This window comes from Artibeus jamaicensis, unplaced genomic scaffold (assembly GCF_021234435.1).
Source record: "Artibeus jamaicensis isolate MK-2021 breed Jamaican fruit bat unplaced genomic scaffold, CSHL_Jam_final contig_233, whole genome shotgun sequence".
Taxonomy (NCBI): Eukaryota; Metazoa; Chordata; class Mammalia; order Chiroptera; family Phyllostomidae; genus Artibeus; species Artibeus jamaicensis.
Genome location: NW_026521486.1, coordinates 28,174,179 through 28,200,806, shown reverse-complemented (window position 1 = coordinate 28,200,806; position 26,628 = coordinate 28,174,179). Strand labels below are relative to the sequence as shown.

Below are 26,628 nucleotides of genomic sequence, written 5' to 3'. Positions count from 1 at the left end.
ACTGATTGCCCTCCTAGCTTTTTGTTTTAAAAAATCACGTCACCCTAGCTTAAAGTTTGGATTATTTTCTTTGAATTGCTGACACAGATCTCCCTGTGCTATATCATAGTCTAAATTGTCCTGGTTCATATTTTCCAAAACTCTGGTAAAAGGAAATAACTTAAATGGCCCATTCTTGCACACAGTTCCTGTCTCCGCAGTTTACTGCTCCCATTTCATGCAAGGCTGTCAGGGTTTTCTGAATTAAATGTGACTGAGGGTCTGCGCTCACTGACTGAGGAGGCTCACAGGTCCTGTAGCTCATCCACAATCTTGCACTTGAGCTGTCAATTGTGAGAGATTGGTGCCAAATTCAACCCAACACAGCCCCTTCCCAGCAGTCTGCCTTCGACAACTCCTCCTTGTCAGATGCAACAGTTTACATAGGATATATAGTGAATAGAATACTCTGAAAGGTACGAGTGTAGAGGCACTTCTTCCGCTGATGGCAGGGACACAGATCAGCATCCCACAGGGCCAACATTTCAGGCTGGCACAAGAGTGATGATCATAGGATTCTTGTGCTGCTGTTGCTAAACGATCGTAGAGACTCCCATGGCAAACTGCCTCACTGTTCACCCTCTGCCTCCAAGGAGACTTGGTGTGATGCAACTGTGCAACTCAAAAAACTTTTTTTTTGTATTTATAAAGAAGAATCCTCAAGTGGTTTGTAGAATCCATGCAGGATTCCCTAGGCTTAAGTCTGTCTCTGCCTTAAAGTTCCATGTTTAGGGCACCAGAAACTCCACGCCTTTCTCACTGCCTGGAGAAATATCTGGCTTTAGAACCACTGAATGTTAGAGTGAGAAGGTCGCTGTTAGTAGAGCTTAGGTGTTCCTTGAGGTTCCCCTAATAAGAAGAAACCAGAGGTTGTGTAATGATTCTTTGACCGTCAACCTTCCAGCTGAGCACATCATAGATATGCCAAGTTACTAGAAGCCTAGTAGACTCTTTGTGTTTTAACATGGTGAAGGGAAGAACGTTTCAATCAGAAGAGAGAATATATAAAAAGGGAACAGAAAAAGAATATAAAGTTACGTACTGACTGCATCTATCTAAAGCAGACACAGTGGTGAGGGGTTTGTGTCATTGTGGTCTTGCCAGTCCCCTTTGCAAGGCTCTTCCAAGTGTGGAGATGAATGCCTGGTGCTGTACACAATGGACAATGAGTATTTTAGTCCCATTCATGAGATCACCTGTATCTTGAAATGGATGTGTCAGATTATGGTAGTCTTGTGCTGTTTAACATTTGACTCATCTAATTCTCTTTGGTACAAACCCATACTTGCCAAGCATATTTTGGTTTTGTTTTTTGCCATGCAAGCTTGCCTACATGAGCAAAGCACTGAGTCACAAGGCACCTTTGGCAGGGCTCCCTCAGAGAAAAGCAACACAGCCTTTCTGGTTAAAATTCAGCTTCCAAGGCAGCTTGACCACAGCGACAGAATGGACTCATCCTGGGATGTAGACCACCTGACTGTGGAAGTTACAAGACTGAGTTTCAGTGAATTCCTCACCATCCTTGTTTATATTCCAGTCTCATTTATATTTTTGTTCTTATGAGTCTACCCCTCAGGGCCTAATTGCACCTGTCCCCGGAAAGAGTAAGTCTCTGAGTCTTCAAAACAGAGGGACTCATCCCATTGTCATTGATTAGATAACCTTTTTAAACTATGGAGCCTCTTGATATACATGAAATGTTTTCATGTCTCACCAATGTTCTTCAATGCACCCAAGCCAAATCAGTATATCTTAAAGACAGATGTCGTCACCTGCTAAGAAGATTTTACTTTAATATGAAAAAATAATATACCTATATCCTAAATAATACAGGTTATATAAATTTGTACATTTATTGACCCACATATGATTTCCCAGGTAAAAAGATACCTTTATAATGGATAAACCTGGTTGATAATAACTTACTAAATTGATCAAATATAATACCACCAATAATGGAACAAATTGACATCATGTGCCTATTGATGAGCTATAATGTGAGAGACAAAACATCACCAAAAATACTTAATCTGAATCTAAAACTGAGAAAATAACATCCCAACAAAGCCAAATGAAGGGTCATTCCGTGAAATGACCAGCCAGTACTCCTCAAAAAATGGGAAGGTTATAAAAAGCAAAGAAGAAAAAAGTTAAAGAACTCTTTTATTTTATGGACAACTGAATAGAGATGACAACAAAATGCTTGCATGGTTCTTATATGATTCCTGGGTCAAACACGGTGCCAGGATAAGGAACATTTTTAAGAAAATTGGGGAAATTTACATATAAATTATATATTTATTGATATTATTACATTAATATTAAATTTCTTGGGTATGATAGTGGCACTGTGGTTATTTAGAAATTGTCTTGCTCATAGAAAACCCATGGTGAATTATTCCACATGAAGTGTATTATTGATATCTGCAACTTACCTTCAGATTGTCCAGAAAAAACACTGAGTGATCCAACTCGAGAAAATATGGCAAAATGTTAAATATAGGTGGAAGTAAATATAGGTGGAAGACACATAAAGGTTCATTGTATTACTTTTCTACTTTTTCATATGTTTGAGACTTTTGAAAATACAACTTGAGAAAACTAAAATCAGATAAAATGTTTCTTTAAATTCTTTATTTCATATGCCTATTTCAGCAATATTGAAATAATAGTTTCTCATATATGCACTCACTCTTTTTATAGATTTAAAATGTGAAATGGTGAATCAATGTTACAAAGTACAATCAAAATTTATAACAAGGTACTTTAAGAATAAGACAAAAGATGTAAGTATTACATTAAATTTCTAGCTCAAATACACAAATAAAGGATACTGGTGATGTTAATAATCAGACTATGCTTCCCCACCTTAATTTCTCTGTTCCCTCCCACTTAAAATCTTAAAAAGTATTCACTGTAAATTGGAAGTACAGAATTCTTAGAAAACAATTGGATGATGAGTTGCATGGTTCTCCTCATAGGTACAATCTACTCTTTAGCAACCGGTAAGCCATTGAAATAGTAACTCCATATCCCACAAAAAAAGCCAAAGCGCGATTCGGCTGGGGAAGGGGTAACAGATACGCAATTGTGTGGTAGATCCGTGCTCCCACAAAGAGTCTGAAGTGCAGGATGGCTGTTGAGAGGTCTGGACCACTTAAGGCATACAGAAGGCCAATGCCAAGAAATGGCACAATATTCTCAAGGTCATTCAGGTGGGCCCTGTGGAAAAAGTTGAGCAGTAAAATACTAATTTTAAAATCAGCAGAAATATATTCACGTTTCCCTTTCTTCTACAAATAAATATAAGTATTCATGGATCTTAAAAACTCAAAGATTCATTTAATTTCTCTCAAATGGCTTTGCTTCCTTACCTACCCAGTTTTTAATTAGAATGTCTCATTATTTTGTGTTTATTTTTATTTTTAGTGTGTCTCAACATATAACAGAGAGGGCATTTTGCACTTTCAAGAATATTAAATCTGTATTTATATGGTAAAACTCACTTCATTTTTGTAGATAGAAAATACTTTTTCTTCCAGAGTTTGGACAACAACAATTCAAGATTCTTCTTATAAAAAGTCTTCCTCCCAAAGGAAGATAATCCTTTTGATTATGATCTTTCTAAAGTCTCCTCTCTCAATTCTGTCAGTTTGTAAAAATGAGACAATCCTTGCTCATTCACCCAAGCCATGGGTTGCCAAGAATTAATTTACCAACTTAATATCAAGAATCTCACAATCTCAACATCCAAATAACAGAACAGGTAACTAGCCTTTCAAATATGGCTAACATTTTAGTCAATGTACCCTCAAATTACAAAAGTAAGCTAAGTGAAGGGAGTAAGTGGAAAGAATACAGAAAAATGACAGACAATACAAGGAAAAATAATCTTATACCACAGCTAAAAGAAAGCAAAAGCATGGTTTAGCCATAAGTTTTCCTCCAATTCACAGCACCTTGGGTTTCTCTGGCTGGGAGTGTGAGTGAAATGAGGCACATCTATTATTGACTTGACATTTTTTAAATTGATGTGAGAGAGGAAGAGGGAGGGAGGGAGATAGACAGATAGACAGAGACAGAGAGATATGTTTGTTCCACTTATTTTTGCATTCACTGGTTGATTCTCGTATGTGCCCTGACCAGGATCAAACCTACAACTCCGGCATATCAAGAGGATGCTCTAACCAACTGAGCTACCTGGCCAGGGCTTGATATATTTTATAAGTACTTATTTTTTAAGTCTGATGCTTCTGTTTTTATCTCCAGACTTAGAAATTGCTTTATAATTTATAGTAAAAATTAATATTCTCTAGAATTTACCAGCTATTGATACATATTTCAAGATGCAAAATATTTCCGTTTTATATTTTTCTTTTCTTTCAGCAAACAAACTGGGACACACTGTGTACTCAATGATGACCACTCTCTCCCTTCCTTTCCTTTCTCCCATTTTCCGCAGATTATCTCTAAGTCTGCCTAATGGAGATGTTGACAACCTAAAGGTATGAAGAAGATGACAGTAATCAAAATAAATAACGGTTTTGAAAGATTTAAATAAAGAACTACCCGTTCCTGAGTAAAAGCAAAGATAGAAAGGTATGAGTGTTCCTGCCCTTTATTTGATGGAACAACCCAAGGGCTCCTGAGTATAAAGTGGGACGGAAAGGACAAAAATACTATTTTCTATTAAAGAAAGCCCTTCTTTTTCAGTTTGTCTCAGTCTCCCGAGTTCTGCTGGACACAGGTAAGTCTTCACCTGCAGTCACGGGCATGCTAGTTTTCTCCTTCGCCACAGTCTAAAAGAACAGATATTTCAAATTTGGAGGATATTCTTTAAAAGGAAGACCCTGTGGAAATCAGTTCACTTCTAAGCCTGTATTAAGGGACTGGAAAATAGAATTCAGTGTTAAAACAGGGTAGAAAGCCAAGGACAATAAGGGGTAATAAGCTTCGGTGGGAGTAGAGAGAAGGAAGGTCAAGGGCCTTTGACCTTAATGGCCTCTTCATTTTTTTCTGACCTCCTTTCTCTCTTAATCTCATTTCTCTTCTTCAATTTTCTGTCCCTTTCATCAGCTCTCAAAATATTATCACAGATAATATTCCATATTATCCTGGAAAGACCTATTTTCACCAGACCCTGTACTCGTTGCTAATATATGCCCCTTTATACGCTGTCGTTTTTAGACCCTGCCTCAAGCATCTGCTTACCCAGCGTTCCCAGGGAGCAACTGCTGTAGTTTGCTCACCCTCGCACCGTAACCCTGTCTCTGCTCAAAAACAGAGCTCATCTGAGAGCATCAGCTTCCTTCAATTTCATGTCATTTCTAGACAGCGACCCAATTTATTACTGGTGGACATCAGTCTCTCTAGCTGGGTCTGTTCGCCCACCCCATTACTGATGCTCCCATTGGACAGGTGCCCCTTGGCATCTGTGGCTGACCCTTTCACCAGCCCTGCTCTAATGCTCATGATGCTCCAGTGATACCTCCCTGTCAATCATGACAGACCAGAACCACTTGGATCTCAACATCAGCATGTCCTGTGCCAGAGTTCCATGCATCTTTGAGAATTGCCAGGGTGTGGCCAAGCACAAAAGAAGTTTCACACCAGACTCTTCCTGACTCCCTCATCTCACCCAAAGCCCTTCCCACACAGTGTACAGCAGTGTGTCCAAATTCCCACAAAGATATTTTCCCCAATTGACATGATCCCTTCTCTCCTCTTCCCTTTTCTAAATCTTAGTATCCTACAAAATGAACTATTCCTTAATACCCTGGGAACTTATACCTCACACCCCACATCTTGGCATCTAATGGCAGACTGTTTTATATTATTCTTTAATTATTACTTGCACATTGGTTTTATTTTCTGGGAAAAAGTTTTAAAGTTTTCCAGGGCAGGAACCCAGTCTTAAAGCTCTTTTATATCATCCCAATAGCAGAAGTGACAGTGACAGGCACACAAGAATCTCTGAATAAATGCTCCACTCAGGCACCTCGTTTGGCTCCTCACCTGGTGTCTTTAGGCCCTGGGCGGAATCCCAGCCAGCGCCATGTGGCCTCCACCGCACACTGTGAGTGCGCTTTACCTTTGGAGGTGGTATAACCTAAGCACCTCCCCTCTCTCTTAATATGAAATTCAAGCCTTTTTAAAATTGATTCCCTTTATTTTTTTAGCTTCCCTGATTACCTTTCAACTTGCCTTTTATCTTGTTGTATTGAATGGATATGGTCTTGATTTCTTCATAGAACAATTCTAGAGATAGAATTAACTAAATACATATATAAAATATTTTCCAAGCACCACTGATTTCTTTGTCCAGAATGTAAATAACACATTTTAGGCCACTTACCTCATTTCAACACATATTACCTATGTTTTTAATTAAGCATTCCATCTGTGTATACATTAACTTCCTCTATATTGCACACCTGAAAGCATCCTTTTTACTTCATTTGTAGCCCCAGTAAGTCCCTGCCATTGGAATATGCTAACATAAACAGCTTTACAATTATATGTGCGAGTAGTTTCCAAAATAATTTTTTAAAAGTCTAGGGGATATACTGAAAACTCCCTGAAAGTTATCTCCAAAAGTGAGCTATTATTAGGAACACTGGATAGGGCCAGTAATGTTTCAAAAAACAAAACTGCAAACTGGACACCATGTTTTTTCTTAGTCTCCTCTCTTGCCATAATGAAAACCTAGTGTCTGACCACTAGGGGGTGCTGTGCACACAGTTGCTTCACCTGCAGAAGGACTCTCATTTCACAACTACAGTCAATTATTTCACTCAAATTTATTTATTGCTCACAATCAGACTTGAAGATCAGCTTAGATAATGGAATTTTCCTTTCAAAGTACAATCCCATTGGAATGGGGGGGGTGATAGAACTGGGCAGGAAGGGAGAGTGGGGAAGAATTTCCAGCTGATTGCTGAACTAGAGAAGGAAAACCTTTTTCCTTCAGTCTCCACTTCACTCTCTATTCACACGCACCAAACTGAGGAAAAGTCCTCGAATACACTCATGATGTTTCCTATCTTAACTCTGCATCACAAAACAACTGTTCCTTTAAGTATAACTATTAAAACTCTTCATTGTTTCTTTAACTTTATGTAACTTAATTTATTCCTTGAAATATGCCTAGAGTTGAACCAGTCTGGATGGTCATCAGAAAATACTAAATGAGAAGATGGCATATAACTTTTACGTTTCACATGTTAGAAAATGGTGACTCATGGGTTGGCAATATAATCTCAATATATGAATTTTGCCAGGGAATGAACCAAGATGGCAGCATGGGAGGCTTTAAACCCCCTCTTCCCAGACACACACCAAATGTACGGCAACACACAGAGCAACTATCTCTGAAATAAATCCAGAAACCAGCTGAGCCACTCCTCTACATCCAATGAATGAAAAAATACCCCCATCGAAGTGGGTAGGAAAGGCTGAGAGACACTCAGACCATAAACTTCACCCCTGGCACAGTGTCATATACAGGAGGGATTTCTCAACTTCCAGCTTCTTCCTAAGGATTAAAGGGTTTGGACCCCACATTTAGCACCCCAACTTTCAAGACTCCCACTCTCACTTGAGGGATGGGGCCCAAACTCTTCTAGCTGTGAAAGCCAATGGGCCCTAAGTCCATGAGATCCATGAGACCTCAGCAAACAAAGGAGCAGTTGTTCAGGGTCACAGAAGCACTTGCTGAGTGAGGCTATTGTCCCCAGGAATCAGTGCAGAGGGATCAGGCAAAATCGCCTATCTCCCAGGCTTTTCCTGAAAAAGGTCCATCTGCATACTTTGAAAGTTGCTACCTGATGGTCAGGTTTCTAATGGAGCACACATCTATGGGTTGCCTGTAATCCCCTCTGCAGATGGAGAAGCTGACACACAGATCCCCGCCTTCCCCCTGTAGCCCACTCCAAGTCTCTTGTATCTACCTCCCTAGAAGGGGCTTGTACACACTTCTGTGCCCAAGGTTTTTTCACTTCCACCTGCAGGATGGATGGGTCCCCAGAGAGCCTGACTCCCAAGGCCAATACTAAGAGAAAAGGTAGAACGCCCATCTCCCATGATTTCCCTGATAGGAATCCAGCTGCTTACTTTAAAAGCCGCTACTTGAGGGCCAGGCTTTCAATTTACCATACACCTAAGGGCTGGATTTGATAATTCCCAGAAACAGAACAGCCAGTGGACACCTCCCCTGCCTTTACCCTTTTGCCTGCTCCAAGTCAGCGGCTTCTTCCTGGAGACAGGGTGTGCACACACTTGTGCCCCAGCTTGTATACCTACAGCACACGGGACAGGTAAGGTCCCTGGATCACCTGGCTCTCATAGCCAACAGGGCTTCCATTCAATAAATTTTGTCGGGAAAAAAATGAATTTTCAAAGGTAAAAGAAAGAAACCAGACCTTATACTGTATATAAACATTAACTCAAAGTGGATTTAAAAATTGTACATAAGGTCTGAAACCATAAAACTCCTAGAAGAAAGCACAGAAGGTAATCTCCTTGACATGGTTTTTGGCAATGATTTTTTTTTACGACAGCAAATGCAAAGGCAACACAAGCAAAACAAACCCACAAAAGGGTCAACATCAAAATTTAAAAGTTGTGCTCAACAAAGGAAACCATCAATAAAATGGAAAGGCAAACTATGTAATGGGGGGAAATATTTGCAAACCACATGATCTGATAAGGGATTATCACCCAGACCGGTAGGAGGGGGGTGGAGGGGATACCTGGCAAGGCGGCAGACTACAGGTGAGGTGGCAGACTCAGCAGGTGAGACAGCAGCTGGCGGACCTGGCAGTCCCACATTTGCCTGCATATATGTGGGGGGAACAACTGGGGAGCAAGACAGACCTCAAAACCCAGGATTCCAGGAGTTGCAGTGGCAGGAGAAACTCCCACTCCCACAGGACAGTGTTGGAGGGGCCCATGGGATCCTAAAACATACACAAGTCTACATACCCAGGAATCAGCATCAGAAAAGGAACAATCAGCTTGTGGAAAGTGAGGGAAGTTACTGAAAGTCAAGCGAGCGGCACTGTTTCCTCTCTGGCCCCTCCCCCACATACAGCACCACAACATATAAAGTAGATTGCCCTGCCCTGGTGAATACCTACGGCTCCTTCCCTTGCACTGTAGCAGGTGCACCAAGACAGAGAAATATGGCCCATGTGAAAGAACAAACCAAAACTCCAGAAAAAGAACTAAGCAACAAAGAGATAGCCAACCTATCAGATGCAGAATTCAAATCACTGGTAATCAGGATGCTCACAGAAATGATTTGGTATGGTTGCAAAATAAAGAAAGAAGTGAAGGTTATGCAATGTGAAATAAAGAAAAATATATAGGGAACCAACAGTGAAGGGAAGGAAACCAGGACTCAGATCACAGGTTTGTAACAGAAGGAAAAAAATTAACATTCAACCAGAATAGAATGGAGAAACAAGAACTCAGAAAAGATGAGGAGAAGTTTAGGAACCTAAGAGATAACTTTAAATGTTCCAACATTCAAATCTTAGGGATGCCAGAAGGAGAATAAGAGCAACAAATTGAAAACTTATTTGAAAAAATAATGAAGAAAAATTCCCCAATCTAGCAAAGGAACTAGACATGCAAGTCCAGGAAGCTCAGAGAGTCCCAAAGAATTTGGATCCAAGGAGAAACACGCCAACACACATCATAATTAAATTATCCAAGATTAAACATAAGGAGAGAATCTTAAAAGCAGCAACAAAAAAGGAGACAGTTGCCCACAAAGAAGTTCCCATAACACTACCAGCTGATTTCTCAAAAGAAACCTTATAGACAAGAAGGGACTGGAAAGAAGTATTCAAACTCATGAAAAGCAAGGACCTACAACCTAGATTACTCTATCCAGCAAAGCTATAATTTAGAATGGAAGGGCAGATCCAGTGCTTCCCAAGTTAAAGGAGTTAAAGGAGTTCATCATCACCAAGCCCTTATAGGAAATGTTAAAGACATCTGTCTAAGAAAAAGATCAAAACTATGAACAGTAAAAGGACAACAAATTTACACCTATCAACAACTGAACCTAAAAAACAAAAACAAATTAAGCAAACAACTAAAACAGGAACAGATCACAGAAATGGAAATCAAATGGAAGGTTAACAGTGGGGAGGCAAAGGGGGAGAATGGGAGAAAAGGTACAGGAAATAAGAAGGATAATTAGTAGGTAGAAAATAGACAGAGGGAGGTTAAGAATAGCATAGGAAATGGAGAAGCCAAACAACTTATATGTACGATCCATGGGCACATACTAAGGGGGAAGAATGCTGGAGAGGGGTGGTGCAGGGTAAAGGGTAAAAAGGGAGAAACAATGGAATAACTGTAATAATATAATCAACAAAATATGCTTAAAAATTAAATCTTTAAAAAATAATAAATTAAGCATAAATAATCTTTTAAAAAAAGAAAGGAAGGAAATCTTGTCATTTGCAACAACTTGAGTAAACCTGAAGGCATTATACTAAGTAAAACAAGCAAGAGAGAGAAAACCAAATGTATGTATGGTATTACTTATATGGGGTAAATTTAAGGGAAAAAAGTCAAACTTATAGAAATAGAGAAGTGGTTGCCAGGGCTTGAGGTGGGGCAGGTAATAAGGAAAATTTTGTAAAAGAGCACAAACTTTCAGTTAAAAGATAAGGTCTAAGTATTACATGGTGACCATAGCTGATAACACTGTATTATATAGTTGAAATCTGCTGAGAGTAGAACTTAAATGTTCTCACACACAAAAAAGAAAAGGGGTAAATATATGAGATGGTAAATATGCTAACATTAACTTGATGGGAAGAACAATTTCAAAATGAATATGTATATCAAATCATAATGTTGTATATTTTTAATAGTTATGTATTTTTCTTAGAGAGAGGGGAAGGGAGAAAGAGGGGGAGAGAGATGTGAGAGAGAAACATAAGACTGGTTGCCTCTCACACACACCCAAACCAGGGACCAAACCCACAACCCAGGCATGTACCCTGACCAGGAATCAAACCGGCAACCTATCATTTGAGGGATGATGCCCAAACAACTGAGCCACAGGGGTCAGGACATACTGTATACTTTGAATTTCTTCCAATTTTATTTGCCAATTACACCTCAGAAGAGCTGGAAAAAATTTATTTACCTGACTTTATGACAGGAGTTAAGAAATATAGCTACAGAATAAAATTCAATGTGCTTTTAAAATAAGTATATTAATTGTCTTTTTAAGAAGCTGTGTAGATGATATCCTGGCTTACCGCTTTTCACTGTTCGTTGAATTCAGAGTACACTAAACATAATATCTACAAAGGAGAGAGAGATAGGACAGGGAGATATATCCCACACGAATATTTTGAGTCTTACGCAAAATCACTACTTCATCATTCTTTCACATAAGTTGACAGTCTCACCTTTGGAGAAAGATACCAAAATTGCAAAAATCTACCTTCATTTTTTTACCTCATATCTATCATTAGTTTTGATATATACCTGCACAGACCAAAGTCATTAACCCCAACAAAGTGCAGAGTATAGCAAAATTGGCAATAGGTTTAACTGTGGTGATAGTTGAAGACTTCTAGATCTTTAATTTCCTGTAATTATTATATGGATTGACTTTTTTTCCTTCTTCTGCAATCCTCCAATACCCTCACTGAGCTCCTTGACCAAAAATATTCAACCAAGTAAATAACTTCAGGAGATACTGGGCTTACCTTCGTACACGTTCTACTCTCTCATCGACCCGGGAATAATTCTTGGCATTTTCTTTGCCAAAGCTTGCATAGTCTTCTGGGTTGACAAAAACCTATTCCAAACACCAAAAAAATATTTCAAATACCAGATGACAGCATGATATTCTAAGTTATTTTCATTTTAACAGAAGACACAAGCATCCAGAATGGCCCTACAGAAAGAAAATTTGGAGCAGTAGACCAAACACAGGGAGAAAAGAACAGCTGTAGTTTAAATCTGAATTTTTATTAACACTGCAAAAAATTTTGAAAACCATAAATAAGAACTTAAATAAAAACCAATGTATAAAATAGGGAAAAGTAAGCAAAATGGAAAAGAGGGCATAATTCAAAGTCATCATTGACTATAATTATGGCAAACTGATATTTTTTCATACTGATATTCATGCACCTTCTCTCAAGGGCATTAGCATTTCCAATTGATTGTGCGTCTAAAATCATAAGTTTACTTGCTAAAGAAATTAGAAGAGCAAGTGGAAGGAAATGTCTTTTGTACTTTGTTAAGATATGTGTACCTCTCTTCCATTTGACTTAACTGAAACTTTGTATTAATAATATAGTGAAATATAAGAAGTTGTTTCCATTCCTATAAATACCAAGTACATGTTCTAGGGCACAGGAGGTCTGTCCAGAAAGTATCCAGCCATATACTATGAAAAATAGAGACTCTGAAGAAGACATAAGATGCAAGAAACATTGTACACAGGACAATGACACCTCAGTCACCTTCAGAGTAGGCACCCTGGGACCTCACACAGTTCTCCCAATCCCCATTAGCTGCCCCGTTGTATTTTCCTGAACCTCACCAACTGTCTGAAATCTCTTCCCTTTCAAAGGTGATCTTAGTTTTCAGAAAAGCCAGAAGTCCCAATGCACCAAATCTGGGCTGTAGGGGGCTGAATCACCTGGGTAATTTGATGTTTCTCAAAAAAAAACTCTGCAGGAGATGTGATGCATGAGCAGCTGTGTTATGCTGAAGGTGCCACTCACCAGCTGCCCATGGCTATGGCCATTTTCATTATATTGCATCTCTCAGCCAACAAAGAACATGGGGTAGAACTCCTTATTAATTGTTTGACCTGGAAAGGTGCTCCTGATGGACAACACCTTCCCAATCAAAAAACAAAGTAAAACTCTGGCTGACGTGGTTCAGTGGATTGAGTGCTGGCCTGCAAACCAAAGGGTCGCTGGTTCAATTCCCAGTCAGGACTCATACATGGGTTGAGGGCCAGGTCCCCAGTAGAGGGGCACATAAGAGGCAACCACACATTGAAGTTTCTCTCCTTCTCTTTCTCCTTCCCTTCCCCTCTCTCTAAAAATAAACAAATAAAATCTTTTAAAAACACAGTTCACATGATCTTGATCTTGCTGTGACTTTGCCACAGCTTCTTTGGGCTTGGAGTGCCAGACGATTTCCACTGGGATGACGGGGCCTTTGTTTCTGGATCACGTGCATAGCTGTCGATCCACGATTCGTTTCTGGTTGTGACCTTTTGGGAAAATCTGGTTCATTGGTAGTGGTTTGAATCGTGTCATTACCGACCAAAGCCCAATGTTCCTTCTGATCTGATAAGAGAAGCCATGGAGAGAATTTTGCCATGGTATGTTTCATGCCAAGGTCCTGCACCAAAATCTCAGACACAGTAGTTTTTGGACTCCCCAGATCAGCTTCTAGTTCTCACACTGTCAGTCACTGATCTTTGTTGATTGTATGCAGTCAACATTCTCAAGTGTTTTGCTTATTGCAGGTCTTCCAGAACATGGATCTCTGGCAACAGATTCTTGACCATCTTTGAAGCACCTGTGCCACACTTTTATTTGCACTGCACTCAACGCATAGTCCCCGGAAGCCTTCTGAATTCGAATAGTTTCCATGGAGAAACGTTCAAGCTTAATGCAAAATGTGATGCAGATTCACTGCCTTACCCGCTCAGCCATTTTGAATGAAATGGCCACACAGTGCATGTGCTCCCTCAATAGCATCTACCGCCCCCACTGACCAGTACACTGGAGTCGTCACTGTTCACATACGTGCATTCCAGTCCGCTCTCCTTGGCTGCCACGTTACATCGATGTTGTGCAAACCATTCTTGTTACATTAACAATGGCTGGAATTTTTCTGGACAGACCTTATATGTTTGTGTATTTTTTTTCTGCAGTTATTATGCTGTTTGAAATGATTTTCCTATTCCTTGAAACTTGAAACCTGTGCTTAAAAAAGATTTAAGTATGGTCCATTGTTTAATAGTTTATAATAAATTAATAAATAAAAACACAAACTATAAAATTAGCCTTGATATAAGCTCAGCAATCTCATAAATATTATATTTTTCTTAATGTGATATGAATATTTATTCCAGATAAAGATGTTGAGGACACTGATGGACAGGAATGTGATACAGTATCAGCTCTTGATGTCAGTCTTGTTCCTAAGTAAATGTCTGGCATCCACTAGATAGTCAGCCAATAAATATATTTTGAGCAAGTAAATAATTGCAATATGATGAAAAATATATGAGATTTGAGTTAAAACAAATATGAATTTGATCTTTAACCTCGCCCTTTATTGCAGGGAAACCGTGGGCAAGTTACTTTAATCCTCTAACTTTCAGCTATTCAGCTATGAAATGAGGACACTAATGAGGATCTCACCTGACAGTGCTACCTAACAATTATGTGAAACGATTCTATGATCTGGTACATATGAAGGGCATCGTGACTCCTGACACATATCACCAGCACTCTACAAATATGAATTCCTTCATTCTTTCCTTATAAGACAAATGTCCTTATAAGACATTTCTTCTATCCTTGGTGCCACTATGTTTCTGGAGGACAGTGAGGACCTGGTGGTAGGCAGCTATTTTATAGCCTGCTGTTCCAACACCTTGTCCCATTAGAGATTTAAACAAGTGGGTATGTGCCCCATTAAAATGCAAATATCTCTGGGGAAGGAATTACACACCCAGACAGTACGATGAAATACCTTAGCAAGTACTATGACCTCCAGATTAAAGCAAGACTCTGAAGGACAAAATTCAGGACAGGCATTGAGAGAGAAATAAGTGGTTTTCCAAAAAAGAAAAAAAGAAAAAGAAATTGCTGAATAGGGGCCACACCAATGAAAATCATTTAACTTTGTCAAATGAGATTTGTTCAGCTCCCCTCACTTTTCATACACCTCGCTGGAATATGGAGTATATGCTCCAAATCTTCCTGCCACCTTCTCCATGCCTCGAGTTTTCTTTTCTTTTAAATCATTCTAATAACTCTGGGTGGCAATATTATTCTCTTAAGAAATCAGAAGTATACAAAATCAAAATGCCTTGTCCCACAAGAAGTTCTACTGTGGGAATAAGAACTTTATTTTTGTCCCCAAAGGCATATCCTTGACCTGTAACAGAGCTGAAAACACCAGCTAATTATCTGGAAAATGACTATTTTACAAACTCTAGTTGGCAAAATTAACTTCAAAATCACAGATAGTTTCCTTGAAAACTTTGATCTGCCAGAAATCCCATATGCTGAAGCACCATGACGAAAGGTAAAATCCACAATTGAAAGATGTTTACTAGTCTCTGGGGGAAAGCACCTGTTTCATAAATACATTAACTCCATCTATACCAAATGATTGCATACTTCATTCACAACTCTAAACAATGTGCCACTGCAGTATACAAAAAAGAAGTAAATTAAGAAAACTGCTTTTCAGAATTCCAATTCTTAAACGTAAGACAATATATCCTTCAAATTTCTTACCTTTCTTGTCAATCTGTAGAAAGCAGTTGCAGTACTCATAAACATCATTTTTGAAAGAATAATCGTTGTATAGGAGGCAAAGGCCATGAATACTTTATCTTCCATTAGCTGGGTAATGCCAACCATTTTTTCAACTTTGATCTGGAATTTTAAAAAGGTTGTCGATAAGACAAGAAAAAGCAGAAATAAATATCCCAAACATCTTCATGGTAACTTGGTGTGCTGATATTGCAGTATTCTTTAAAGTATCATGGATTACTTGCAGAAGAAATAATCATTTAGTTTTTCGGAAATTTCAAAATGAACAGTATTACTTTTTTCTGGTTCTATGTCATTAAGCTTGAAGACATCAAACAAGTAGAATGAAAATGGAAATATAGCAGGTATTACAAGGCAAAATAAATAGGCAAAATGCTGTAAAGATAGATTAAAGTCATACATGAAGATGAACCACAAGTTGGACACAAAAGATCAGAGTTCATGGACTGCGCTCTTCAAAAATAACCAAACTGGTATGTCCACAGTAGTACCATTAATGTTTGATCAGGAATGACTCAAACTTTAGAAACCAGACTCTTGCCTTTCTGTCACTTTAGTAGTTTTTAAGTTCTTAGCAACTAAATTCCAATGCCACCATTTGATCATTAACCTTGGTTTAGGGATTTGGCCACTCTAAGGCTAAATTTCTCCATTTATAAAATGGGTCTATTAATAGTTCCTAGCTTATTGGGTCGTTGTCAGGATTTAATAGAGATAACATGTGGAATATAGTTAGCACAACACCTGGCCCGTGAAAAACCTCAATAAAGTTTATTACATTCTTATCACGCTCATCACTCACCATGATCATGGTCATCATTCAAGCCAACACATGTGAAGAAGAAGCAGGATAATGTAGCCAGACATAAGATAGGCTTACAAATGCAAGGTGAAAATTTGTCATTAATTTACTTCCATCAAAGAAAGAAGGGAAGGAGGATTAGCTTTATATAATTCTTTAGGTTCTACTTCCATCTAAAAGATGGAAAGGGTAAACTGAATGTAAGTCTGTGCTCAGGAGGAAAGCTAAAGCACAGTGATGATACTGAAGTCCAAGTGGGTAGGAATTTAGGGTAAATCTTAAAAGTTAAACTCCTCACACTATCTGAGCATCACGAATTTTTTAACCTCTTTGTGTTCCATTATCAACGCTCCTATCTGCTTCTCCTATCTCTTTCACACATCTTTTCTCACACCCAAGCCAAAACGCTATTTAAGCTGCTTAGCATGGAATGTAGTTGCTTCTAGGCAATGTTCATTCCAGCCTAGAAAATTCAGCCCCTACATACAATGTTATTAGAATGACCTCTGTCAGATTCTAATCATTTTATCCATCTACCATAACCTATAAATCTATGTATCTTTCTCTGCTCTGTTACTCGTCATATAGTTGTCTACGCACTACTGATGAATGTGATATTAACTGTGTACAATATACATATAATTTTAGGCATCAACTTTGAGTCCAATTACGCCATGTGCTTTATGTGCATGGCTCTACATAATCTTTGTAACTATCACATAATCCTCACAACTAGATCCTTTTTACATTTGAAGAAAATGGGAATTAAATATGTTAAGCAGCCAAGCTGGAGCGAAATCCCACATTTCTGATCTCTTATCTCAACACACACCACACTGCACCTCCTTCAAGAGACGGCAAATGGCTTAATTCTGATTCAACTAACACTGACTGAATGGGTACTCTCTGGCTGGCACTGTTGGTACTCCTAACATCTTCCATCTTCTTTCCTCTTCCCATTACACTACCAGGTGGGTATTATTATTCCCATTTTGTGGATAAAACAAAGCTTCCTATGTAACTCCTATTTTAAAGGGTAAGCCAAAAAATGCACTCCTTAGATTTAGGCAAACAGAAATTATATACTCTGGTTTAAAAACAAAGCAAAATACATATGATAAATTAACTCACCTCCACAAGTCAGTAGTCTTGAAAGGTCAGAATGTCAGATAAATGCTCTATGCAAGGAAATACTTCTGGTAACACATAACTTATCTGCACTTGTTCCAGTGCTGAGGGGTGAAAATCACGAATAAACTGCTCTGTCCTTCAGAGTTCAAGTAAAATAATTAATTTAAGGGATCCCTAAGTCTTATGCTTCTGGAAAGAGATCTGAAACAGTGATGAAGTTAATTTTTAAAAAATGAAAAAAAGTTTATCAGGTAGGGAGTGTTGCTATTTAACAATAATTTTAAAAGTACAACAGTTTCTGTAGGTATCTCTGCTAATGTCCCCAGGATGAAATTTATTGAGCAATGAAATGAAACTTCAGGGAATGTTTTCCTGTGGGTGAAAATTAGTATGGAAAGAGCAGAGAAAAACTCGAAGACTTCTAGAACTGTTTGTGGGGAAAGAGCACACAGATGACAATAGTTGGAGGAAACCAGCAATGAGAAGCTTCTTCTTTAAATGTGAACGTGCAGGGATTTCCAGTCAAGATGGAGGCATAGGTAAACATGGTTCGCCTCCTTGCACAACCATATACAACCATCACTCAGAACCATCAGAAGTCAAGTTGAATGGAAGTCCAACAACTACAGAATTAAAGAAACCACTTTCATCCAGACTGGCAGGAGGGAAGGAGATGAGAAACACGCTGGTTCCACACTCATATGTGGTGGATGAAATTTCAGGAGGGCTATCTCAGGAACAAGGAGTTCCAGACCCATCAAAGTCCCCCAGCCCAGGGTTCCAGTGCCAGGAAGATAAGTCCAAACAACTTCTGGCTGCAAAAACCAATGGGGCTTGAGTCAATGGAAGAAACTGCTGGATTCCCAGGCATTTCATCCCTCTAAAGGGACCAAAATACAGATTTACTCAGACTCACTCCCTCTGAGCTGCAGCATCAAGGTGGCAGTTTGAAAGGCACCAGTGGCACACAGGGAGGGAATGAAGTGCCTGGCATCAGAGCAAGAGCTGGGGGACAGCTTTCTCCCAGACAGAATAGTGGGCAGAGGCCACTGTTCCTTTTCTGAACCCTCCCCTTATAAAGCCACAGAACTGGAAGGCAGGTGCATTTCTGAGACTCCATTAACCTGGGTAACACTGTTTACCCTTCCCTAGTGATTCTCTGAGGCTCCGTCCCACCCAGTTTACAGGCCCACCCAACCTGTTAACAGTGTTTTTTCCATATGAATGGCTTGTCTTTGTTTGTGTTTTATATCTTCTAAATCCTTCAAACAAGCAGCAGCCAGACTCAGTGAGCCCCCAGTGCCCATACCTATTGTTAAGTGGCCCCAAGCATAGCATTAGCAGCAGCCAGCCTAGGTTCACAGTTTGGCTTTCCATGGGAACCTCCTAGCCCAGCAAAAGTAGCAGCCATCTGCAGATTCCTTTGTACCTCATGCTGTGTGGCACCAGGCACAACACAGGTGGTATCTAACCTTGGCCTATACCACCCAGGAAAGCCCAGAGCCCACATAGCCAGGGAACAGCCACAGACCACATTGTATTACCACCACCTTGCCCTTGCACAGCTGATCTTTCATGAGGACAGACGTCAGTGGTCAGTGATCACAGCCAGTTCTTAGGCTGACTGGCCTGGGTAAATCCCTCCCATGGACCTGCAAACAACAATCAAGACTAAACCACAAGAGGAGATGTATTCAGCCCACACAAAAGGCTCACCTCAAGTACCCAACTTGGGTGACAGAGGAGGCTGTACCACAGGACCCTATAGGACACCTACTACATTAGGTCAACACCACGAAAAGAATCATATTAGCTCTACCTAATACATAGAAATAAACACAAGGAGGCTGCCAAAAAATGAAGAGACAAAGAAATATGGCCCAAATGATAGAACAGATCAAAACATAAAAAGAACTAAACAAAATGAAGACAGTCTATCAGATGCAGAGTTCAAAACACTGGTTATAAGGATGCTCAAGGAGCTTAGTGAGAATCTCAGCAGCATAAAAAAAGATCCAGCCAGAAACTAAGGATACACTAACTGAAGTAAATAACAATTTACAGGGAGACAACAGTAGAGTGGGTGAAGCTGAGAATCAAATCAATGATATGAAACATAAGGAAGCAATAAACAACCAATCAGAACAACAAGGAAAAAAGAATTAAAAAAAACCAAACAGAGTATCAGAAGTCTCTGAGACAGATTCAAGCACTCCAACATTCACATTATAAGGGTGCTAGAATGAAAGAAGGAGAAGCAAGAAATTGGAAATCTAACTGAAAAAATAATAAAATGAAACTTCCTTAATTTGGTGAAGGAAATAAACATGAAAGTCCAGGAGGCACAGAGAGTCTGAAACAAGATGGACACACACAGTCCCACCTCGAGACACATCATAATTAAAATGCTAAAGGTTAAAGATAAAGAGAGAATCTTAAAAGCAGAAAGAGAAAAGTAGTTAGTTACCTACAGGGAAGTTCCCATAAGACTGTCAGCTGATTTCTCAAAAGAAACTTTGTAGGCTCAAATGGATTGCCAAGAAATATTGAAAATCATGATAAGCACGAACCTGCAGGCAAGATTGCTCTATCCTTCAAAGCTATTATTTAGAATCAAAGGGCAGATAAAAGAGTTTCCCAGGCAAGAAAAAACTAAAGCAGTTCATTATCACCAAAACATTATTATATGAAATGTTAAAGTTATTTAAGAAAAAGATCAAAACTATAAACAATATAATGGCAATAGCTACATATCTATCAACAATTGAATCTAAAAAGCAAACTAAGCAAACAAGAACAACAGAGACAGAATCATGGATGCAGAGTGTTTTAATGGTTGTCAAATGAGAGGAGGGTTAAGGTGAAAAACTGAAGGAATTAAGTATAAATAGGTAGTTACAGAATTGCCATGGGGATGTGAAGTACAGTATAGGAAATGGAGCAGCCAAAGAATTACACACATGACCCATTCACATGAACAAAGGTGTGGGAATTGCCTGAGGGAGTGAGAGGGTCCTGGTGGGAGGGAGAAAAGTATAAAAAATTGGACAACTGTAATAGCATAATCAATAAAATATAATTCAAAAAAATAAATGTGAAAGTGCACTTCACACAGAGAGTTTCTCAATCATCAAAATGTGCCTGAACTTCTCTGGCCTGCTGCTTTGCGAGATGGGCCAGTGCTGAGCCTCTGAAATTCTCTTCTTTGGAAACAACACCTTCCAGTTCCAACACCCGAGGGCCAAGTGAGGAGGAGTAAAGGTAAGACATTAAGAAATCAGAGTCATTTATATGCAGCATAAGATAAGGTGCTGCTACTCTTGGCCTGTTTTTTCCAAAGTTGATTTGCCACTAAATTGCCTTGACCCCACAGCATGGCCAGGCACTGTACTCAAAGTGAAATTATCAAAAGCTTCTTACCAAAAAAAGTCACCAGGAGGAAGGAGCACGGTACAGTAGTAATAATAAGAGGGTAAAGTGTGAGACGACTTGAGTATTTGAAGAATGAGGTAGAAATAATCTAAGTAAAGTAAGCAGAGAAAAATATGAAACTTGGTTATAAATTATAAGGAAAAAGTATTACAATGTCTAGCATGTGCTTTTATTGGCCATCATTGGTTCACATAATAGAGAATACCTTCATGTGTCTCACCAGAGAGCAGGGCTCAGTCCCCTACAGTGGAGGGGACCGAGAGGAAAAAGGGCAGAGCCTGTGTGTTGAGCACAGACTCTAGAGTTCAGGTGGATCTCATGTCACTCGTGAGCTGTGATTTAACTTCTCTGGGGCCTACTTGCCTTGCCAGTAAAATGAAGTTAATAATACTTCCTACCTCCCAGGAACCTTGCGAGGACTAAATGCGTAAAGTACTTGGAAAAGTCCTGGGACCTGGGAAGCTCTCTGTACATATTGGGACAATGAATAAGTCCCTATTCTGGCCCTGTTCTATGCCCTGAGCATTAAATATTAGAGTTGTCAAGCTTCCACATTATCTCACTTGAGTTGGAAAACTCCACTATAGTCAGAGCAAATACTCGTCTCCGCCTTTAACACATAAGGAAATTGAGGCCCATAGAGGTACAGTGACTAATCTGACCAAATTCATACTTGAGGGATCAAACTAGAACCCAGTTTTCTCAGGTGTTTAACTTGTGATCTTATCTACTTTCAGGCTAACAATTCAAGATTGCTCTGGTATTTTGAGAGAATTTTCTGTCAGATTCCATTCCTATCTTGCCCTTCCCTCCCCTACCCCATGACAGTTGAGTCTTCATCTCTCAAACAAGGAATATTCCTCTTCTCTTTAAAGGTTCTTGGCCAAAAAGAGCAAAGTTCTTTCCTTCATGGTGGCCTCTCTCTGTTATATTGTGAAACACACAGAAAAGCTGGGTATGCATGACTCGGCAATTTTGTACTCTCAGAAACCAACAAAACACTACTCATGAGATTAGGAAAAAAGATAATCCATGTCCTTTGTTGCAGTTTATGAGTTCTAGAATTTCTTGATGGGACTGAGGTAACTAGAGTTGGCCTCCTCAGCTGCAGAGCCCAGGGGCTACCAGGAGAATGTTGGTGGCTGGGAAGGTGGGAGGGGGATGTGGGGTGAGGCTGTTCTCAGGGAACTGTGCTGACTTCCTGTGCCAGCCTCAGCAATTAAAGAACTCCATTCCTAAAACAAACCCTTAAAAAAACTGTTTGTCTGACACGGAGACCAATATGCAAATGTAAGCCAATTTTAAGAAGTGACCGAAATGGTTAGTACACACAGGCCTTTTATTTTGGACAAGGCAGAGGACAGCAAAGCCCCCAAACCAGCCTAACTCCCAGGTTATAAACCCACTTGAGATGCAAAAGGTGTATCTAGCTTGGTATTCACGGCAGGCTAGAGCCCTGAGGACTCCAGGCTGTTAGCTGGGCGCCAGGGAAGTTGCCCTCTGGCTGTATAACAATGCTTGGAGCCCACTTGGCACTCCCTTGGAGAGAAGGTGGGAACTGGGAAAAGAACAAAATAGAAGGGGTGCCAGGACTACCAAGAGGCCTTGGAACTGTTTCAGAGGAAGCAGGGAAATGGTAGACACCTTTCACTCCACCATCCAGGTCCCAAGATAGCAATAATATCCGAGGCCTCCACTCCCAAAGAAACTCCCCTTCTCTTTCCGTCCCAAACGGCTTCCTCCTCCAGATTGAGGGTGGAGAGTCTCTAGAGAGTTCCATTCTTACTTTCCCAATCAACTGGCCATAAAAATATCATACCGTCTGATCCGTGTTCTACTGCAGTTTTTAACTTAATTATTATTACAGTATCACCGTGTCTAATCCATGTCCTCCTGCACTTTGTGGTTATTGTTGTTGTTATTATTATCTTAAACTTGCTGATGTTTCTCCTGCCTAACAAAGGGACTTTGTGAACAGGGAAGACAAGTTCTGTTTTCAGTGTTTACAAATGCCCGTTTGACCATGCAATGGAGTCGCTTCAGCATTTTACACCCTTAGGGTGAACAGAAGTTGCTTAAACTGCAGAGACTTCATATGCAGTGCTACAACTTGCACGTACTTTTTATTCCCCCAAAGGTTCAAGGGAGTCCTTTCTAAGTGGGTGAGAATAAATCTCAGGAGTGACCACGGAAAAAGTGAAGTCAAGTTGCTGGCTGACTTGCGACCTCCCAAGCCTATACCCGCAACCAACCTCGCCCCTACCCGCCCGTCACCCTCTCCACAGCGCCTCCCTCCGCATCCCCTCCCCGGCACGCACCGTGGATCACAGCAGGAGCAAGGCACCAAACCTGTCCCAGCAAGCGGGTGGCTGAACTGCGGGGACTTTCACTACGCGCGGCCGGACTAGAAGCAGGCGCCACGCCCACTCTGCCTAATTTCCTATTAATCTGCTCTCAGCGCTGAAAGCGAGGCTCCCAGCCTCGCCAAGCCCCTCCCCTAAATCGCCTGATCGTTTTTTTCCCAGAGTAACCTCCGCCTACAGGTTCCCCTTTTTGACCTTCGTATTTGGCGCCAGAAGCAGCTCTGCTTTCTTAATTGCCATTTCTCCCATTCAGTGGGGTTGAGACGTTGGCGACTGTCTAGAAACCCTGTAGCCTCCAACATTTCAAGTATGGGATAGCAAGGCAAAGGCAGTTAACTTTTATTTAATTGGAAACAATTTGTAAAAACTTTCATGTTGGATCTTGAACGCATTAAAAGCTTTATAGGAAATTTAAATCTCTGGGCGGGGCAGGGGGGAGGGAATACTGATTGGAAGTCACCAGTAACGTCAAGTTCCTTTGAATTTCACTCTCGCTGCACCCGGACAAGACAAAGGCTGGCACTGACGCAAGTAAACGTTGAGTAACGATCGCCTAGATTATCCCAAATCTGTGATCCCAGACAACTTGCTTCCTCACTGTATCCTCTTACGTTGAGAATCGAAAATGGAAGTGGAGATTATTCTAGTTCACTTCACTTCACAATCAGTTTAGTATAGTTTTTACAGGGACACTTAGGGGAATGTTTTAGGAAGGCATATTTATTGTAACATCAATATCTACATTAAGGGTAGTTTCAAGATTCCTAACCCCACAACAATATTTATGGATCTAGCTCTTGTGGTTTATCTAAAAATGTTCAAGGATTTATGCTTTCAATCTATGTTACTTCTCCCCTGGTAATATACCCTACATTTTTACCACCTGCTATGTGTAGTACGCTACCTTTTTTTTCTTTTTGGTCATATTGTTACCTCTTGTAAACTCTAAGCAGTGTCCTGGGAACTAGCTCTTAGATTTGATGGCCAAGTCCAAGTTCTACCCAAAAAGAAAGTATGACTTAGCAGTTTGCTCTAGGAAAGAGGAATTAATCACAGGCCTGGGGACAATTTCTGCACAAGCATATCAGTAGGAGTGTTGGAAAATCTAGCATCAGAAGACATTAGCACTTCATTTCCATGTTTGTATTTTTTGAAAACTATATTTATTCACCTATCTTATTCAAGTACATGGGAACCTGGCTGTAACACTAACTGAAATAGGACAGAATTTGAGATAAGTCTGTTTGGAATTCTCACCACAGGACTTCAGTACTACAAGAATTTAAAAGACCCCTTCATTCACTATGAGGTGATATGGCCCCAATGTGATGGATAATATTACAGAAAATGCTACAGACAGCTTATAACTTAAACAATTTGCTCTGCAGAGTTCCAGATGAGCAGTTTTGAAAAGTAGTACCTGATTCATCTGATACTCAATTATAAAATGCATTCAAACTTAACTGATCAATGAATAAATACTGAGTCCCTGCTATCAATAAACCATGCCTATCTATTATATATATATGACACTGTCATATATATGGTACAACATCAGCACTTGATTGGAATAAATTTACTACAATAGACACTTAGGAAATAAATACAATGCTTTTGGCTGTATGCTACAATCTGAAACTAAGATAATAATATCAAATAATTGTGCTTAAGGAGTTTCAATCTAGTAAACACAAGACACCCCAAAAAGTAAAAAGTTGCCACTAAACTTGAGAAAGAAAAGATTTCAGTTTAGGAATGAGAATGAAAATTGGGGCATGAACTAGGATAATAACAGGAAAAAGGTTGTGAAAGAATTTACACTTTATATTCATCTTTGTTATTTGCTCTTAAATGAGCATGGAAGAGAAAGAGTTATTATTATTTGGCTTGTTTTAGTGTGGGTAAAGGGAAGGGTTCAGACTTCGAACCTTGCTCCCCACCACCATTTCCAGCCCATGAAGAAATCTGTCAGAAAAACCCGTACCCAAGCTTTGGGACCAGTAGTTCTTTATTAGGTATTAAGTCAGTTTAAAAGGTCATCGGTTTGGGTTAGGGAGAGCAAAGGTCATCCATTCAGCAACGAGTAGCTGGCACAGCAAAGAAAAGAAAGATCAAATGAGAAAGGTCTGGAAGAATAAAGCATTAGAATTCTAGCAGCTCTTTCCTTTCAAAAAAACAGACAAGAGAAAAATATCAAAAAGGATCACCATCATCACTAGACTAGGTTTCTTGTAAGTAGGAAGGAATCAGGTACCCATCACTCGTGATGATGAGTATCTTAGATCTTTCCCCCCCTAAATCCACAGACTAGGTGTCCCCACAATTTAAAACTGAGGGCACATACCCTTCTTGGAGATTTCAGTAAACATAAATGATAATACATCTTAAGGTTAAAGAAAACAAAAAAATGGAATCAAAATATGCAACATTCTACACATACAATTATTATTTTAGGATTATAATATATTTTAAAGGCATACTAAATTGTTTAGCTCTGCCAACAACCCAAAAAGGGAGTTCTTATTTCTCCTATCTTATACACAGACACTCAGATCCAGAGCAATTTGGAACTTGTAATGACTTCAAAAATAAACTCTGAACCTAATAACCTACCTGTAGGGCATAAAAGTAGCCACAAGGAGAGGGACAAATCTAAAAAATAAATAAATAAAACTCATGAAGCTAATCCAGAGAGTATGGAATAAGATAGAAAAGTAAGTGAAAGAATAGAATGGGATCCAGAAGCAGAGTCACACTAATTGGTCACTTGATTTTCAACAAAAGCGCTGAAGCAGTTCAACAGAGCAAGGAAAGTGTAACACCTGGATAGACATGTGGAAAAAACTCTAACCCCTAGCTCACACCATACACTAAAATTAATTCGAGATCATTTACCTAAAGCTTAACACTACAGAACTTCTAGAAGAAAATATCTTCATGGCCTGGGAGTAGACAAAGATTTCTTAGGCCATATCCAAAAATTATTATCTGTAAGACAAAATCATTTGGATTTCATAAAAAAATTAAATCTTCTTCTCACCAAAAGATATCATTTAAAAAATGAATTGGGGGATTAGGTCGGGAAGATGGCGTCGGAGTAAGAGGGAGCGGATTCTAGCTCCCGCACTCGTGGTTGAAAATCCTGGCAGATCTATAGAAAAGCAGCGCACCAATCCATCAGTTATCCAGCATTTGTGAAATTGAAAGAACAGAGACTCTGTTGGACGCTGAAACACCAGAAAGCGGCAGGTCAGTGGGGCTTTGGGGTCCAGAGTAAAGACAA

The 26,628-nt window shown here is 39.6% G+C and overlaps 1 protein-coding gene across 6 annotated transcripts; it reads right to left on the bottom strand.

Annotated features, from left to right (window-relative positions):
- Positions 1 to 2,646: 2,646 nt before the first annotated feature.
- On the bottom strand, positions 2,647 to 23,410 carry MGST1 (microsomal glutathione S-transferase 1). 6 transcript variants are annotated; one of them, XM_053661747.1, is made up of 5 exons: positions 23,301 to 23,401; positions 17,551 to 17,651; positions 15,579 to 15,719; positions 11,781 to 11,872; positions 2,647 to 3,261 (listed from the first exon to the last, which is right to left on the bottom strand). In XM_053661747.1, the coding sequence occupies exons 3-5, from the start codon at positions 15,702 to 15,704 to the stop codon at positions 3,015 to 3,017; spliced, it is 465 nt and encodes a 154-aa protein (XP_053517722.1). In that variant the 5' UTR covers positions 15,705 to 15,719; positions 17,551 to 17,651; positions 23,301 to 23,401; the 3' UTR covers positions 2,647 to 3,014. The 6 variants fall into 6 exon arrangements, with proteins under 6 accessions (XP_053517722.1, XP_053517725.1, XP_053517724.1 ...); XM_053661750.1 differs by lacking the exon at positions 17,551 to 17,651 and adding an exon at positions 20,971 to 21,070 and having other exon boundaries at positions 23,301 to 23,392; XM_053661749.1 differs by lacking the exon at positions 23,301 to 23,401 and adding an exon at positions 19,101 to 19,187.
- Between the last annotated feature and the right edge of the window lie 3,218 nt (positions 23,411 to 26,628).

What these genes read in the sequence shown, in the direction of transcription:
- MGST1 (XM_037136571.2), bottom strand. Translation starts at nt 15,704, where the DNA reads ATGGTTGGCATTACCCAGCTAATGGAAGATAAAGTATTCATGGCCTTT. An exon ending in TCTACAGATTGACAAGAAAG is followed by an intron (nt 11,873 to 15,578) that starts GTAAGAAATTTG and finishes TGTTTGGAATAG; the next exon opens with GTTTTTGTCAACCCAGAAGA. An exon ending in AGAGTAGAACGTGTACGAAG is followed by an intron (nt 3,262 to 11,780) that starts GTAAGCCCAGTA and finishes CTTTTTCCACAG; the next exon opens with GGCCCACCTGAATGACCTTG.